The 18,822-nt window shown below is 46.9% G+C and overlaps 1 protein-coding gene across 1 annotated transcript; it reads right to left on the bottom strand.

Annotated features, from left to right (window-relative positions):
* Window positions 1-5,803: 5,803 nt before the first annotated feature.
* LOC144094657 (uncharacterized) lies at window positions 5,804-17,051 on the bottom strand. Its single transcript, XM_077628581.1, has 5 exons — window positions 16,956-17,051; window positions 14,708-14,744; window positions 11,253-11,362; window positions 9,435-9,560; window positions 5,804-8,160 (listed from the first exon to the last, which is right to left on the bottom strand). Exons 1-5 carry the CDS (start codon window positions 16,972-16,974, stop codon window positions 8,075-8,077), a joined length of 378 nt encoding a protein of 125 aa, XP_077484707.1. The 5' UTR covers window positions 16,975-17,051; the 3' UTR covers window positions 5,804-8,074.
* Between the last annotated feature and the right edge of the window lie 1,771 nt (window positions 17,052-18,822).

The following is an 18,822-nucleotide window of genomic DNA, read 5'->3' as shown; positions in this document are numbered from 1 at the left end:
TCGTTGCCGGGGACGGATTCGTGCGCGGGGGTCCAAATTATTCGAACTCGTCTATCGAGTTTTCCCTTTTCCAAGATTTTGACTGCCTCCTTCGAGACCCTCCCTTTTCCAAAGTTCCAGACAGCTGTTTTGCTGTCGCTAATGATCGTACTGGCTTCCGTGCCAACGCAAGCGAGCGCTATTGCAACTTCCTCGGCCGTGTCTATGTTTCGACTTCTAACGGAAGCGGCGGCGACGGGTACGCCGCGGCCGTCAACGACCGCAGCCACCGCCGCCCCCAACTTTCCGCTAGCCGCGTCCACGTAAGCGACTCCTTTCGGCCCTATTTTGTCCGCGTTTTTTGCGAGAGTCTCGGCCCTCTTCCGTCTCCTCTCCCCGTTGTATGTGGGGTGCATGTTTTTAGGTAGCGGGGGCACTGTTATGTGTTCGCGGCATCCTCGTGGAATGTCCGCGTGTTGGCATGTCCCCCTGTCTGACTGCAGCCCCACCCAGCCAAGGATGGTTCTGCCCGTGGTAGATTTGCTTAATCTTTCCAGTTGTGCCATGCGCACAGCCTCCGCTAGCTCCGTCCAATTATTGTGCACACCCATTTCGAGGAGGCGTTCAGTAGAGGTCGAGATGGGGAGTCCCAGAGCCCTCTTCACGCATCGTCTGATGAGTGCGTCTATTTTCTGCTTTTCGTCCGATCTGATGTTTAGGAATGGTGTGGCGTAGCATATGCGGCTAGTGATGTAAGCCTGCATTAGTTTCAGGAGGCTTCGTTCTTTAAGCCCTCGACCCTTGAGTGCGATTCTCCTGAACAGACCCATGACTTGCGTGGCGTACGCACTCAATTTCTTTATCGTTGTATCATTGTACCCGTCCGCTTGTAGAAATAGCCCCAGGATCCTAATCTGCTCGACTTTTGGCACTGTTTGGCCCTCTACTGTTATGTTGATGTTTATCTGGCGTTTGTGCCTGAGCGCCTTCGGATTGTAGATAAAGAGCTCCGATTTTTGGGGAGCGCATGAGAGGCCCCTTTCAGCCGCATACGACACTACGGTGTCTGCTGCCGTTTGTAAGCGCTCCTCGATGTTCGCGTCGCTGCCCTGGGTGACCCATAGGTTGACGTCGTCCGCGTACATGCTGAATTTCAAGTTTTCCACTTTTCTCAATTCTGCCGGGAGATTTCGCATGGCAACAGTAAAGAGGAATGGGGACAGCACTGAACCCTGCGGCGTACCCCTACTACCTAGTCTGACGGTGGGGGATTCAATGTCCTGAAACCTTATTTTTATCGTTCTACCCGACAGGAAGTCCTTTATGTAGCCGTACGTTTTGTTTCCTACCCCCAGCTCTCGGAGGCCAGAGAGGATTGCCGCGTGTTTTACGTTATCGAAGGCCTTCGTCAGGTCGAGACCTAATATTACCCTCGCGTCCTTGTTGCTATTTTCTATGATGTCGTGTCTCAAGCGGAGCATTACATCTTGTGTGCACAGGCCGGGTCGGAACCCTACCATTTCGTGCGGCCACAGATCGTTGAGCTCCATGAAACGCGTTAGGCGCGTTTGGACTACCCGTTCCATCAATTTCCCAATACAGGATGTTAGAGAGATTGGCCGTAAGTTTTCTAGCTTAGAGGGTTTGCCCGGCTTCGGTATTAAAATCACGTTTGCCGTCTTCCACTGTTGTGGGAGGCGGCATCTGTCCCATACGATGTTCATGTATTTGGTGAGCTGCGGATGGAATTATCGTCCAAGTTTCGGAGGACCTTGTTTGTAATGCCATCTAGACCAGGGGCCGACTTTGTTTTTAGGCCTAATATTTCGGCGCGAACCTCCGCTTCCGTGATCGGCGCGTCTAGGGCCTCGTTTGGGGGTCCTTCGTACTCCGGCAGGAGTGAGGTTTTTGTATCTCCTATGTACATATTAAATAATTTTGCCATGAGTTCTCTGTCCGAGCCCTCAAACGTGTGCCTGGCTTTCGTAAGTCTTATGCCCGATTGGGTTTTCGAATTATCAGGGTCAAGCAGGTGTCTGAGTAGACTCCACGTATTAGCTAGACTCATGTTCCCTTCCATCTCGTCACATCTATTGCACCAATTTTGTTCGCAGAGTTTTGCTGCGTAATCCTCAATCTCTTTGTTGTGCCTTGCTATCCTTCTTCTAAGGTTCCTGTTCCATCTTTGTGACCGGAGGCGTTTCTCCATGCCGCATTTGGCTTCCCACATGTGAAGGAGTTTGCTATCAACCGTCGCTGGCGCATCGTCTTCTCGCAGGGTCGTGGTTGCCCTCTCGACTTGTTGCCTAAGTTCCTCCGCCCATTGCTCTATGTTTTGGATATCGCCTTCCGATTCACCATTTTCTCTAATTTGCCTGAACATGTCCCAATCAGTGATCTTGGGTTTTTTGAGGCGACGTGTTTTGACGCCCTTGCTGAGGGTGAGAGCCAGAATAAAGTGGTCGCTGCCTAAATTTTGAGCCGTGTTTTCCCAGGCCGCGTCTCTCGTGTTTTTCCCAAGGGTGAGATCCGGGGTGGTGTCTGCACAGACGCTGTTTCCCACTCTGGACGGGCAGTTAGGGTCCGTCAGGAGGGTGAGGCCAAGTTCGTGTATGTCCTCCCATAGTTGTCTGCCCTTGGGATCGTGTCTATTGTAGCCCCATTCTTGGTGGGCGGCATTGAAGTCCCCTAAGATTATGAGTGTGTTGTTTCCAGCTGCTCTAATCGCCTTGCGGAAGAGGGCGCGGAAACGTGCCTTTCTTTGCTGGGGGGTGCTGTACACGTTTAAGATGAAGAGACTAGCCTTGTCTTTGCGACCGGTGATAATTTCTACTAATACGGCTTCGATATCCCGTGAGTTGACCTCATGCTCGACTACCGCTATATGTCTTTTAACTAGCGTGGAGACGCGAGATTTTTCTCCTCGGTCACTGTGGAACGCTTGATATCCCGATAATTTTGGTGGTCCCTTTCCCGTTTCCTGAAGGGCTATAGCTAAAGGTTTTTCTTCAATCTGCTCTAAGTGCTGCTGCAAGAGCGCTCGCTTGCGTTGGAAACCGCGGCAGTTCCACTGCCACACCAGAGTGTTTTCATTTTTGCTGCGCCTGTCCATTTTGCTGTATTTGAGTAACCGTCTTTCCTAATGTAGTTAGCCTCTCGTTGAACGCGTTCTGCACGTCAGTGAATTGCGCGAGTTGCGTCTGTATTTGATTCATTGCACCCATTAGTTGGGTGAGGAGGGTCTCGATTCTTTCGAATCTTGCTTCGTACTTAGCATCTCTAGCCTCTAGTTTCTTTTCTACTCTACTTTCGAGTGCCACCAGCGGGTCCGTCTCATCCCCTTTGCGTTTTTGCGGGGGTGGCCTGATTGTTTCAGTAGTCATTTTCTCCCCTTCGTTGTCCCTCGGCTCGGGGCGCGCGATTACTGCCTTCGCAGGCGGGAGAGAGGGCATCTGTTTCTGTGCCTGTTTTTGGGGTACCGATTGGTTCCTCGGTGGAGAAGGAGGGGTACTCTTTCCCATTTTTAGATTTTGGATCTCTGCAGTGAGCGTGCGGAGCATGCTCTTGAGTTCTTGATTCTCTTTTTCTAGATTTTCGATTCTCTCATCTGCCTCTCTATTTGCCTGGGGACTGCTGGCTGTGAAGCTTACCGATTTTCGATCTCCACTCGAACCGCGTCTGCTTGCAGGTGGCCCCCATGGCGCCTTGGGGTCCCGTGTGAAGCGCCCGGGACTGCTGGCCGTGGAGGAGGAGTCAGCCGAGGTTCTCGAGCTAGAGCGCCTTCGCCCTGAGCTGGATCGGCTCCTGGTACCGGAGCTCGAGCGGCGGCGCATGGAGTTGGCGGTTGCTCTTTCCTCCAGCCTTGGGAAGTCTCCCTCCTTGGCTGTGAAATGGTTGTAGTCCTTGCTATTGGATCTGGATCTTCTTCCCGGTGTTCGGGATTCTTCGTCACCCTTCTTGGCTCTCGAGCGGCCCTCGCGTTCGCCGGCCCGTGGTGTATCGGTCATTTTTTGTTGGTCCTGCTGGTCCAGCTTCCTCTCCCATTGCCTCTTTTTGGAGATATATGGGGCCCTATATATTTCCCGGCAGCGTTTGTCGCCGAGAAGGTGTCCTTTTCCGCAGAGCTGACATTTCGGCTCGCATTGGTGGTCATCTTTAGGGCTTTCTATGCCGCACCCCCGGCACTTCCTATTCGTCGGGTCCGGGCAGACGTCTTCTCGATGTCCCATGCGGCCGCACGCGAGGCAGACCTCATACTTCTTCTTGTATAAGACGCATCTTTGTGCGAAGGGAGATAGATATACCCAGCGCGGCACCTTCTGGTCCTCGAATAGGATCAGTATTGACTTAGAGGCCGCTCCCAGTCTTCGAACGCCAAGTACTGTAGGGTTTTCCTTTCTCCTGCATATACGCTCCAGGAGCTCTTCATTGGAGTAGTGCAGTGGGACGTCGTGCACAACTCCCTTGCCACAGTCTTCAGGCATGGTGGGGTACGCCGTTACCTCGATCTTTTCGTTGTCGTAAAGGACGGTGCGTAAAATCGAGTATCTTCTTCCACGCTCTTCGCTGGTTGTGGCGATTAGTATGGATTGTTGTTTTACGTTTGCCGAGATGATGTCGTCCTCAGCGTCCTTAGGCTCGATGCCGGCGGCGCGGGCAATTGATTCTGCGAGTTCGATCATTCCTCCTTTTATAAGGCGGTTGACTCCGCCTCGGGGGCGTATTATTATTTTCTCGGCGTCCTTGGGCATCCGCACTGCTTGTCTTTCCACTGACTTTGCCGCCAGTCTCCTTCCGATGGCGGCCTTATGTCCTGTAGTCTGCCGCTCCTCCCCATCCCTGGTAGCGGCCCGGGTTTCATCTCCAAGGGGCACCACGCGGCCCTTTTTCTTGGTGAACCACGTCCCTGTCTTCAGTTCTACAGGGTCGATGGTTTCCCCCTCCACACATTCCATCTAGCTATTCATGTTCCTTTGCGGCAAACGCCGCCGAGAAAGTCTCTCCTCTGCTGGGCCTACGAGTAGGCCGAGCGATTAGGCCTAACAATCCCGCGTGGCCGCCGAGAAATAGGCAGATCGCGTGCCTACCTTCGAGAGTTGCGGTCCCCCTAGACTCCTTGTCACGCTGATAGTTGATTCCAACGATGATTTGTGCACTGACGGTCCAAACTTGGGCTAGAGCAGCCGTGTTCGACGGAGCTCATCGAACATGCGTCCGCTCGCTCCGGCTGCCTGGCGTCCGAATCTCCGGTTATGTCGAATCACATGTAGTGACGTCACCGGCAACCAGGAGCCATCCGAACGCGCTCCCCACACGTGTCGGCTGGGTCGCTCCATTTAATATCGAATCGCTCAAGCACCAACAGCGGCGTTCATAATTGTGATTGTAAGCGAATTATTAATTGGTTTTTGGGGAAAGGAAATGGCGCAGTATCTGTCTCATATATCGTTGGACACCTGAACCGCGCCGTAAGGAAAGGGTGAGAGAGGGAGTGAAAGAAGAAAGGAAGAATTAGGTGCCGTAGTGGAGGGCTCCGGAATAATTTCGAGCACCTGGGGATCTTTAACGTGCACTGACATCGCACACCACACGGGCGCCTTAGCGTTTTTCCTCCATAAAAACGCAGCCGCCGCGGTCGGGTTCGACTGCGTGTAAGCGAAGTGCAAAATTAAAAAAAATTACTTGCTTGCCCGAAGAAGCAATGAATGCTTTTACACTGGTCATGGCAGTCCGGCTGAGAATGCAATAACGACGAAATTCACAAATTTCAAACACTCCCCCCCCCCCCCTCCCGAGCAATTTCTACTTTTTTTTTCTTTCTACATGCGTTTATACAATTGATATTTAAGCACTGCGAACATTGCGAAGGAATACCAGTATCACATTTGAGCATGGAATTCATTAATTCAGAACGGATTAGTGAGCAAGCGCAATGTAGAAATCTCTTTTTTTTTCGTAGAGAACACACAACAGTGGTGCGTGGTATTCAATGGTGTCTTATTTTCTTGAAAACTCCTGTCCTTCAATGTTTCGTAATTTTCGCATACAGCTTGGTTTTCCAGATTAAAAATAGCAAGCCATTAAAGCTTGCGGAGACCTCTCTGGTAGTGAACCGCTTCGTAGAGCGCCTCCCGAGAGGCTGGCTGCCGTGGAGGAGAAAGGTATTCCCAATTAATTGGGGCAGGCAATTCCTGGCACGTCTGTGAAAACTGGAGGGCGGAATCGATTAGTTGTGAGTCCATAGTAGCGTACACCGGAAACAACTGGTCTGCTGCTTTCTTTACCTCGCTTAGTACGAGTGTGCATGTCAGCGTGTGTGGCTCTCTGCATGTGCGTGCCTGCACGCAAGTTTCTTGTTCCTTAAGCTTATCACACGTTGTTATTTCACAAACATGCGGCATCAGCTCGTAGTGTACGCTGGAAAATTTTTTTTAACCGGCTGGTAGTACCATATTTCTTCAACAACAACAAACTTCCACTCATCTTTAAGAGGTTACTTGAGTGTGCGAGCAGGGCAGACTTTATTAGAAGAAAATTTTTTGTGTGCGCGCGATCTGCAAGCCACAGAGGTAACGCCTGGTCTAAGTGATCACGGTAGCCCCAGACATTGAAAGAGTGCAGTGAGGATAGCTCGCACTTTTCTTAATGTCTCCGCAAGCGCTGGTAGATTCTCAACTCAATAGAGATATTAAATTCCGCTGTGCCAGGTGGACTTGTTAAAGGACGAAACGGTTACACTTCGGGATGAGAACCAATCGCAAGAAGAGTTGCATTCTTTCTGTGAAAGCACTCATTGCGGGACCTGTTACGTCAAGTTTTGATTCTTTACCCCGTGATGAGTATTTTGGGCCACTTTTCCCGCTGTACTGCATCGAGAATCGCAGTTTACATCGCAAACAGTAGAAAAAATGGTCGCTCGATTCCTTTGTTTTGTACTGCTGACAAGCAACCAAAAAACGAAGGTGCCAACGTTCACAAAATAGCACGGGTAGAAAACTGTAGAGGACCGTTTGGTGCAACAGTGCCAGAATACCAAATCCCGCTTCTCAAATATTAGGAAGTACAGTGTGTGCTTTTTAATAGCAAAAAACAATCTCTTATTTCAATGAAATCTAGCTTTTTTTATTGGATGCCCGACATATGAAGCCGTGCAGTAAGAATAAACGAAGCGCTCAGGTCAGTTGCATTAATATTCTTGCGCTGGTAGTTGAGAGGTGGTACGCTTGGCCTCTTTTTTTTCGCTCATAAAAACCAGTTTTACGAAGTCACACATTCCAGACTGCGAATAGAAAGCATACACCTAACACGCCACTTGCTTTTGGGAGCACAACCGCCGAAATGCGAGCACTGGGGCCCGCTTTTTAATTTTGTGAAATTCATAGTCGCGCTCATTTTCGAAAATTTTACAAATATCGCATAACACCATTTTTCTATTTTATTAGAGGTTGGCCATAATATATTATTGGACAACGCTATGAATTGTCTAAATAGAACTGTAATATCAATGAGTATATAAGTGTGTATTCATTTTTATTGCCACGTCAGCTTGTTGAAAACGGTGCCCTGGCACAGACAAAAGGGCAGCATAGCCAAGAGCGTTGGGAGGCGACTCGAGCTAGCTGTCTCGTTCGTGACAAATTCTCAGCGCTTTCATATAGATATTGTATCTTTTACCCAGCTGATTACACTGTATTCGTAGTTCTCGTATTAGATAACATATTCTAAGTCCAGCTATTTAATCTATCTCGATACGCAGCATTTAATGGTTGCATCTCATTTCGCCTAGTATCCTACAGACTTGAATAAACATTATTTTGGCGGTCTTCTGCCTTAGTCGCCGTTGAGCCATAAATTCTCAACTAACGAGCTGACTAATTCTTTTATCGCTGCTGGTACCAGCGTGCAGACGTGGTTCTTCCAGTGGACTTATGTTACGTTACGTGTTTTATTCATGCAAGGAGTAATATCAGTGAACGCGGACGGAAAGCGAACCGTTATTATACGATTAAACAACATTAGCCTTAGTAACGGGTCCAGTGAAGTAACGCAAAAAAAAAAAAAACAATCTCAGTAGTGCAGACGGGTGCTGCTTCAGTCACGCCTCGACGTCGTGGTCGGCTGGTAGGAGGTCCTCGTGAAGACTTGGCTGATTGCGGTCTGTAGGCGTGGGCTGGGTAGCGTCTGAAAATCGATACATTCTCCATTTATTGAGCTTCATTATTTGCGAAAAATGCATTGTATTTGGAGCGGATGCGAAGCTAGGTTTTTCCCTCTTGGCTTCGAAATTCTTTTCGCTCGAAAGGAAGGTATACAGACAGCATTATTCAGCTGGCGTGTGATCACTCACTGTCATTGGCTGAAGAAAAAAGTTATGCTAGCCCTGGAATGTATTTGGAACGGATACGGAGTTAGCGTTTTTCAAAATTTGCTCCGAAATTCTTTTCGCTCTAAATGAAGGCATACACGACAGAATTATTCAGCCAGCGTGTGACCACTCTCACTGCCATTGGCTGAAGAAGTCATGCTAACTCTGGAATTAACGGGATATATTCTTGCCAAGCATTGTGCAACCTCGATGTTAAGTCCGCCTATAAAAAAGAAGTTGCGCCTTAACTAAGACATTTTGGCAAACCAGTCATTTAAAGCAACTGTGCGAATCTAAGCCTATATATCTATTGTTAAAAAAATTTTTATGGTATTTTTTTCATAATTTGTGCTCAGTAATGAACAGATAGTATAACTCAAGGCAGATGATATAACCTTTGCCTGAAGTTGCAGCTGTGCTCACGAGTGTCGGGCATTAGGCGTCAGGGTAAGACTTTGAATTGCAAACACCAGGTGTGACGGTTGTCGATATTCCTAGTAACTAGTAACTAGGGACTAGAAGTTCCTAGTAACTTTTCTTTTCCGGTCGTTAACGGCTATAAAAATATGTGAAAGCTGCATCCAAAAACTTGTTACAATGTGGTTTTAAAAAGGCAGGCAAAAGCACAGCGATCAGCAATCCGAATAAATGAATTTGGTCTGTGCTTTACTTCTAGAGTTCTTAATTTCATAACTATTTGCATATACTGTATGACTATAACTTTGACTTCCCAGCAGTGCCAGAACATTTTGCAATGTTGATTGTAGGGCTTCATCTCGCAGCTTTGAACAGTGTTAAGCCGCAGCATTCACTGAAATCCAGAGAGGCGTAGTGGTGATGCAGTGTTTGAATTTGAGACGGGAGGAATTCTTGCGTTTGTGTAGAATAAATACAAACTGAGGTGTAAGGAAGTAGCAGGAAAGGTGACGCTTAGTCAGTGACGTGTTTTACGTCTTTTGAAATCAAACGCTCGAGTTGTCGTGTACTTTCCCCGGCCTCTGTTGATGCACTCAACCTTCATTTATCCTTACCGTCAAGATTCAGCCGACTCATTTCTCCAGATTATCCTCAGCTCGTAGCACAAACTCACTTGTTATCTCTGTAGTGGCCGTGCTGGATTCGGGGTGAGGTGTAGTGATGGGCAGACCTGTTCTGTCTTGCTTGGGAGGCAACTGCGTAAATCTCGTAAAAGTACGTGGTGTAGGCCCATCGTCCTCTGCGTGAAGAACAGTGGTCAGGCCAAAATTTCCAGTGCGTTACCTTTCACTGACAATACATAGCTTTCAGTATCAGTATGGCAAACATGGTGCGTTTGTTCAAGCACTGGCGAATTTTTCAGCTACTGACGCATTTTTGTCATCATGATTATCTCCTTTACAAATATAAAATAGCAATTAAAACACAGTGCATGCATTTTCCGCTTTCAAGCTTCGTATCACGACATCGCTTAAGCTTGGCGTTAATGTCATGATTTTTAGCGACGCCTGTTTTACCTGAGGGCATGGAGACAGACTGATTGTTGAACTGGCAGTACACAATAAAGAAGATGCAAAAAAAATAGCATGTGCACAAATCAAGTGTCCACCGTGTATTAGTGAGCTGCAGTGTGTATTCAGCCTGGTATTCGTGGCAGTACATCGTTAGTAGTACTGTAGAAACCAACGATCCCGACCAACCACGCGACTTGCTTTTATTACTAGTAGTCCCTTGTTCTAATGTCCACCAGAACATGAGTGCTGTTTTTTTCTTAACGGCGAACATCTAAGGTTCGTTATATTCGAGAAGGCATCCTCAGGTTCGGCATATCCGAAGTTAGCACACTAAAGTTCGTTATATCCGCGGTATTATACTAAGTTCGCAAGCCGGTGAGCAGGCGGGCCACTTGCCCCTGGCTACTGACAGACGGCGGTCGTCATTTCCGCTTCAGTAGACTCCTCTGATGTGAACGTATTAATAAATTGTTTATAGCTCAGAGTTCGAGCTCATCCTGTGGCCATCTCTTTTTGTGCTCGCCTGCTCGCTCTGTTTACTCGTTTACGTGATTGGCTATTCACTATTCCTTTAAATAACTGCGTGAGAATGTTATATTGAAATGGAAGCGCAAATTCATAACAGCCTTTATGGTTTATGGGTGCTTAACATCCCAAAGCGACTAAGGCTATGAGGGACGCCGTAGTGGAGGGCTCCATACAATTTCGACCGCCTGGAGGTCTCTAACGTACACTTACATCGCACAGTACACGGGCCTCGAGCATTTCGCATGCATTGAAATGCGACTACCGCGGTCGGGATCAAATCCGCGTCTTTCGGGTCAGAAGCTGAACACCATGACCACTGAGAAACATAACATCCTTTTGCACCATGTTCGTACCAATAACATGTGACTCCCACGTTAGTTGTCATTTGGAACCATAGCAATCAAGGAACCATTACACAGCCCCGAAGGAAACACTCTTTCCACGCAATTATACCTTGTTTGTTTGTTTGTTTTCTTGCTTGTTTGTGTAGGCATGGCTGGGGAATATCATGTAAAACATGGAATGAAAATCAGAATGGAAGAAAACTTCCCGATGCAGCTCTTATGCACTATTTAATGCCTCAAGGCTCTGAGTGCAGAACGATTACATTTGTAAAATCAGCTTATCGTTATCGGCTTGTCTGTTAACTTTTTCACCATTGTTTGATAGGGACACTGTTTATTTAGAAACTGTGAACCAAAGGCACATTGAGCTGCGCAATCTCCTAATACGGTCTCTAAGAACTTTGTTCTTGCTCAGCGGCACATTCTACCTTTTAACTAGTATCCTGGACCACTTCACAACACTCGTGACGCGGCATGTCATGCGCCACTAGAGCCCGTCTGTAGCCTTATGACTCAACTATTTTTGAAACAAAGAAACTTGCGCACCTGGCTTGAGGTAAAATACTATCCCTCCGAGGCAGAGAAACAGAACTAGTGACGCTCCGATAGTCACGGTGAAGAGTTCTTTTGCATACGGCGGCGTCCGCTTCACGGGTCTGGAAGCATTGAACATTTTTTTAACAACGTGATCATTAGTTAGGTCGGAAAAAAGAGTAAATTATCTACAAACGTTCACTCGACGCAGAGCACAGACGCCGTTGAGAGGTGGCGGACGAGAATCGCGTTATCAGAAACTTCGAAAAAAAGTAGAGGCGTGTATTAGACGAATTCAATGAAAACATTTAAAAGCAGCTGTGCTAGCTGGAACCAGTTTCACGTAACGCAGATCTCAATAATTGTGTCACGATCACCGGCTGCTTTCGGGTAAAAGCCAGCGCGATTGAAATCCACTCGTCCAGCATTCTTTTGGCCGTTGAGATATCCGGTCTCATCCTTCGCTATATCTTGGCATAGCTGCAGATGCCGTCCAGTGTATGACAATCCTGTTAGGTTAGCCTTTTTCCCGTACGATTTATGAAAGAAGAAAGCGAAACGCAGCCGAATTCTAAATAATCAACTTCTTTTTAAGCAAGCCTGGCATAGATGATGCATTCTCTACAGTCTGCGTGTTGCAAAGTATCATGAAACCGTCTATAAGTTACTGACGTTGCAGCATGCAGCGACATAGAGTACAGCGGTTACCAAATACTGAGGCATCGGCAGCTACAAAAGACGACATCTATGCACATAGCTACCCGCATTCGCTGACATAAGGCCGAATGTGCCGATAGTACACGACGAGATTGCTTAGTCAAAATCCTGACAAGCACGTTTCTCTTTTACATTATGCTGTTGTTTTGTAGGTTGGCAATTGACAAGTGTGCGAAAAAGAACGATAGAATGACTGAACCAAGATTGCTCCAATCATCCCGAGCACTTCGTGCATAAAACCTCGCGGCATTTCACGGGGCATTACCTGGCTGACACAAATGTATTTAGTACGCGCTTTTCCACACGCTGATGTGTGTATGCGTGTGCTTTGTGTTTCATTACCATTAGGTAGTTAATATACATCAGTGGGATTAGATTCCCCTAAGTAAGCAGATGTATCGATGTTCACAGAGTCTGTAAAGTCACTCCCTGTTAACTCTCTCACACAGCTATAGATGTAACTATTTGGGGCTGCTGTCGGCTTGATACTGTTTTAATTGTATGCACGCTGTCATAACAGCGGGTACAAAAAGTGCAGATGCAGGGGATTGAGATTGGAATAAATATGAATAAATGATCGGTCTGTCTGATAAGAAGCTTCTATGTGGTGGATAACTCGCAGAAACAAAGAACAGAATAAATTAACGTGCGCTAGTGCTAGAATCTCTAAACAGATATGCGAAATATTTGTAAACAAACTGCTCAAATAAGAGGAATGACAGAAGCGAAAATTTCTTCCGATAAGAAAAATAAATAATTAAAGAACATATATAAAAGCTTCCTCGAAAAGAACTGCACAGATCCCTTTTTTTGCCTTCTTTCTGTACTCAAGGCAAACTAAAGAGCCTCAAAGATCTGCCGAGTGGATTCCCGTAGCTCCTCACTTTCTTTAATTTTGAAATTAAGGCAGCCAAACAGGCTTCTCCGGTCACTTTACGCCAGACATCGAAGAGAGCGGTGGTCTGAGTTTAGCATGTGGGAAGTATCGAAATTTTCATATCAGAAAACATTGCGTCCACTAGGCTGTCATGCTGGGTACATGACATTAATCGGCATAATCGGAAGCACTGTTCTCAGCAGAAACTTCCAGCAAGGGTGCTGTCAGTATCCAAGAAATCACTCGCCGTCTACTCTGCTTGCTAGGCCTAGTACACCGCTCAGGGGCCATCTTGGATCCTCTTGTTTCTTCTTCTCATTCAGCCTATTTTCATTCCTTATATTCGAATACAAGTTCCCAAGTCTTCCACGAATTGAACTTTCCATATAGCGGTCTTGCGAGTCCCGCGTTGCACCTGGTTTGCGTCCCGCAAAGCTCATTTGAATTTCATAAGAACTAGTCAGTAAGTGGTTCTTTCGTAGCTTCCTTTTCTGCACCAGCTTCCCTCTGATCGCTCGAACCTTCGCCTAGACTTTCCATGAACTGATATAGTTTGCAAATGTTATGTGACGCTAAGATGACGGAAAATCTTCAAGCGCCGACCAATCGTTAAAAAGATGACGTTTCGGCCCCGGCTTTTTAACGATTGGTCGGCGCTTGAAGATTTTCCGCCATGAACATACCCGACCAGACGGGTTTCCGTCGAACCCTGGATTTCATCGCACTTCGTGAGGCGTATGGCCAACCGATCATCACTGAGATTCGCCAAAGGTTTGTGAACAAGGCCCCCGTAAGCCGGGGCCGAAACGTCATCTTTTTAACGATTGGTCGGCGCTTGAAGATTTTCCGCCATGAACATACCCGACCAGACGGGTTTCCGTCGAACCCTGGATTTCGACTCTAAGATGACTATCTGTTTATGTGGCTTCTGTTTCTATTCCGATATGCAGCGGAGAAAGCCATCCTGCATACTGCGCACCTTCTGTTTATCCGTCTCATAACGCCCAATGATTCATGACACACTTTTGGTTTTCATTATTTTCGAAAACCACAAAACGACGCAGTTAAATCTGTGACATGAATATTGCAGCAAGCTCCGCTCCATTACCCAATGTTGTTGTAAAGTCGTCTGTGCAAAGTGTAAACTGCGTTCACTTTCTCTTAACTTAGTAACTTTCATGATTATAGCTTTTTTTCTGCTTTAAGCTGAGGAGCGCGTTTAGAAAAAAAATTCTGCGGCGACGAACACAGTCACATGATTCTTCTGCCATGATTGCATTGCACTGTCATGTGGTGATTGTGATAGCTGTCCGCCCTACGTTTGTTTTACTATTAGTACATGACTATCTTCAATGAGTCTTCCCTTACTTCAACCGCCATAACTACTATTTTTTTATGGGGGTTGAACGTCCCAAAGCGACTCAGGCTATGAGGGAGGCCGTAGTGAAGGGTTCCAGAAGTTTCGACCATTCTTCAACGTTCACTGACATCGAACACTATACGGACCTCTACATTTTCGCCTCCATCAAAATTTGACCGCCGCGGCAGGGATCGATCCCGTGTCTTTCGGTTCAGCAGCCGAGCACCACAACCACTGAGCCTGCCTCGTTTTAACGTTTCCTTTTTTACTTGTCTTCACCTGGGTGCGTCTAATAATCTTTTACCCCAATGGCATAAATCTTTATGTTGAAAATTCTCACAACTTGAGGACTGAAGTTATTTATTGGCAAAGCCATAGTGCAAAAACTTCCAAACCGCGTTTACCAGATATCGGCAACAAATCGTCCCCCCAGCATACGGGAGCAAAGGGTCTACAATTTTTATGCGTAGAAACAGACAAATGTTTGAGAAAAATGTGGTTGGTATGGCTTACTCATTTTCTACAGGCAGTTCCGCTAAAGCAGGCTCCTCTGCAAATAAAAGGAAAAGTTTCCGATTAGCCGTTGTTTGTATTGATACGTACGTATTAATAAAGCCGTTCAATAGCACTCAGTATAGCAGAAGAAACAGTTTGCATTTCTGTGAAATGCTGAGCAGATAGAACAGATTTCATGCCCACGATCTGTTGCGTAATTGGTTAACCTGAGGCTAGAAAATCATGAAGTTCGACATTATGGAAAATCGATTTTTTTTCCCTCAAAAATAGGTAGACGTCGGAATGAAGCGATGAATGGTTCGAGGGTGAGACCAAACAGGTCGTAGTCGATTCCGCCAGTTGAGAATGCAAATTTACTCTGCAATAAATTAACTAATGATTAGACATTTAATTAATAATGACTGGCGATGGCAGTTTTTTTTTTTCAACTTAAGTACGTCACTGCAATTGTGAATAACGGTAGTATCAGTGGTAACGGTTCCGGAACGTTCATACCAGCTGTGAGTACTTAAAAAAAAAAAAACGCGCTCTCTTCATTTGGTAAAATTTGCGCGTGTTCAGCGTAAAATAAAGAAAGTAATACTAAAGACATCCTGGCCTTCAAGGCCGGCGTAACGGTACAGACCGAACCCGTGCGGTAGCGCTACCTCCCTGGCATTGTGTGGCACACGTTCCATTTCTCCACAATGCAAGCTTGATAAGAAGTGAAGACATCGCGTGTCACGCAAGATGGCGGTGAAAACCTTTATGCAAATGCCCCTGTCCTCAAAAAAAAAGTTTTTAAATGCCCCTAGTACGGGGCTGTAGTCACCCCGCTCGTTTCTGATGCACTCCTTCGTTCATGATTTGTCTGTTATCAGTAAAATCTGCCTAGTGAAGGAAGACGATGGACGTTGCGGGTTTGTAAGCTAAAGCCCTCGGGCTGGTCAGTAGAGCCTTATCGAGTAGCATTGCTACTTGTCGCCATTACGAAGACGGAAGTCACATTACTCATGGAGGTTTCAAAGCGATCTCCCTCGACTGGAATCCACGAAACTAAACCAGAATAAGCGGGAAGTATAAAATTACCCCAAATTTTCGAAAGTGCTACACCGCATGGACCATTTACGAAAGTGCCATGCAATCTTGGTACAGTCCGTAAAGCTGCAGCCATGTCGTTCCTACTGGAAGCCGCTGCCACCCACTGCAGTCATGCGGCGTTTAGAGAGGCATGCGCGCCGTTCAACACAAATAATCGGGAGGCATAGAAGAATGTAGAACATTTTTAGAATGCGATGAGTGCGAGCTCAAACGCTTCTAAGAGAATTTGACCCGATTCAAGGATTTGAATACCAAGTTGTTTTCACCTAGCGCTTAAATGTATGACGTAATCGTAGATTGAAGTCACGATGAGCTTCAGGCTTCTCCTCACAGCACTAAAAAATAACGGAGAAACTAGACAATGACATCATTGTGATGTTTGTTTTCCGATGTCTTAGCCCATGTGCTGCCGTGCATCATACGATGCCGTTTAACAGCCGTGGCTTCGTGGCCTTCACCTTCGGTGACGTCCAGTATTCTTCCTCCGAGAAGGGGTTTCTGCACTGCAAATTTACCGCCGCAGTAGATAGTCATTATGGGGCTCACTGGCCGCCACTTTGCGCTGCCGAGAAGCCTGAACGGCGCCGCTGCTTTAGCTAGCGATTACGTCATCATTTTAAGCGCCAGCACACAAACACTTAGCATGCTTTACCTGAAGCTCTCTCTTATTCAACCCCTTAAAGCTTGTCGGATACTAAAACCTCCTCAATTGCCCTTTAAACGAAGCAACCTTTTTGTGCACTTCGACAAACAGATGTTTTCTTTTCACTAGAATTATTGTTTGCATTTTACTGTTGACGACTGGGTATATTGACGCCTGAATCGCCCATGCAAGTAGCAAGTTGACCGGTCGATGACGCGTGAAAAGAGCCCACTAAGTTTTCTTGGCATGTATACTGACGGATAAATATCTGCAACTGCGCAAACGTTTGCTGTTTTTAAGCTTAAACGGATTGCTTACCATGGACACTTGCGTTTAGCAACGTTAACTTCTTTTGCTTTTGTTCCTTCCATAGAAGCACGGCATTTCCACCTGTGCTTCTGTAGAACAGTGCAAAACTTAGTCGCTGTAAGTGCTTTTATAACGACGTCGGACTAGAAAGTCACGTGAATAGGAGTGGAACAAACAGCATCTGCGATGCTGACGGAAATCGTGGGCACTTACGCGAGACTTCGGAAGCCATCGCGGTGTTTGACGTGCTCGTGGATGTGGCCGAGGTGCGGTTGACCCAAACACACAGTGAGATACGAACATCTGGACAAGGACGCTGCTGTTTTCTTCTTCTTCGTTCACGTGGAGGATTTAGAGAGGTGTCCCGCCGTCATTAGCGAAAATTGACGGCTATTAAGTTGGCTACGCTTTTTCTTTGAACTTATTTATTTTTGTTAACAGAAACCGAATAGAAACAATTGTGGCATAACTGGACATAGGAAACAATTTATGTGCGAGTTAAGAATGTTATAATTGCACATATTGCATTCGTATCCAGTCAGTGGTTCCTAGGTCTCCGGGGCTTAGCCCGCAAAGAGAGAGAGAGAAAACTTTTATTTAGAAAACAGTAATTCGCAGGAGCCGAGTGGCCGGGGCCCCTAGTCCAGGGCTCCACTGGCGGCAGCTGACTTGTGGACTAGCTGGAGGATCCAGGCTTGCTGGTTCCGGTAGTCGCGGTCAGGACCTCCTCCCAGTGCTCGTGTGTCGGGTGTGCATTGCACTATTAACTTTTTGTCCGGTTTGTCCTGGCATTTCTAAGATGTATGGCAGAGCATGGGGCTTGCTCCGCACTAAGGGCATTAACTTGGTTTTTGTGTGCGTCTGATCTTGTGTAAAGTGTCAGGACTTGGATATGTGTTCGTTTGTATTCTCATCCAGTCAATGGCATCCGGGAAGGACAGTTGTTTGCGTGGCGGTGAGAAATGTCTTCTTTCAAGCCTAAGGTGTTTGGCCTGTTACCATACAGTCCTAGGAGGGGGATGGGGTAATGAATGGGGATCTGTCCGGTTTGTGAGAGCTGGGGCTAGATCATCCGCTACCTCGTTTCCAGCTAGGCCTTAGTGACCAGGTGTCCATGTTACTCTATATGAGTGTGAGAGTGTACTTAATAGTGTGCTCGCCCTTCCGTGAGGTTTTCTAGCAAGGTAGTCCCTGCAGGCTTGTTGGGAGTCTGCCACTACGTGCGTTGACTTCCCGTGTTGGTCTTGAGTGTTGATAGTGATGGCTGTGGCCAGTGATCCAGCTTCCGCATGATCCTTGGCATAGATTGAAGCCTTGATGATTGGCCTCTTCTGGTTGTCGACCGCAGCAATCGCGAACCTGCCTGGCTCGGCATAGGCCCCGATGCCCACGTACACCGCTTCCGGTTCTTTTGGTAGTGTTTTTCCAGTGCTTTGACTCTGGCCCTCCTTCTACCCTTCTGCCACTCGTGGTGCATGTGTCTGGGTATCGGGTTTACATACAGCTTCTCTATTGCAGGTGTCGGAATTTGAGACTTTCTCTCACTAGTTCATAGTGTCTGCCATAGCCCCAGTCTCGTCAGAATATCCCTACCCGCTTGTGTTGCGGATAGGCGTTTTTTTTATACCCTTCAGAACCGCCTCCCTGAGCCCTTCGAAGGACGAATTTTTCATTAGCGAGGCATCTCGTGCTAGCGCACCAAACTAGCGCATTGACATCATCCGTGACGTAAGGAAGAGAGAGAATGACACAGTGGCTGCAGAACAGAACGTGATGGGCCGCTTGGGTTAGCGACATTGGCTGGGAGCTGTCCTGAATTCCTGGTAATGGCAACATGTTCGCTCATTACTTTTTGTTGTTACAACTTCCATCAACAGGAATTTAACGGTGAAAATATTATCCCACAAGCCATGTCAGAATTTTCTCAGACGTTAAGCGCGAGACATCAGAGAAAGGAAGAAAAAGAAATTCAGGCGGGAGAAAAAGGAAAGTTTGTTAGGCCGCCCTAACCTCCTGCAACATCCTCTGCTACGGAAACAGGGTTACTCAATTTTTGTTAGGTCATCCCACGCTTGCCATA

Source organism: Amblyomma americanum, chromosome 6 (assembly GCF_052857255.1).
Source record: "Amblyomma americanum isolate KBUSLIRL-KWMA chromosome 6, ASM5285725v1, whole genome shotgun sequence".
Lineage (NCBI taxonomy): Eukaryota > Metazoa > Arthropoda > Arachnida > Ixodida > Ixodidae > Amblyomma > Amblyomma americanum.
This window is presented reverse-complemented; position numbering and strand designations above follow the sequence as displayed.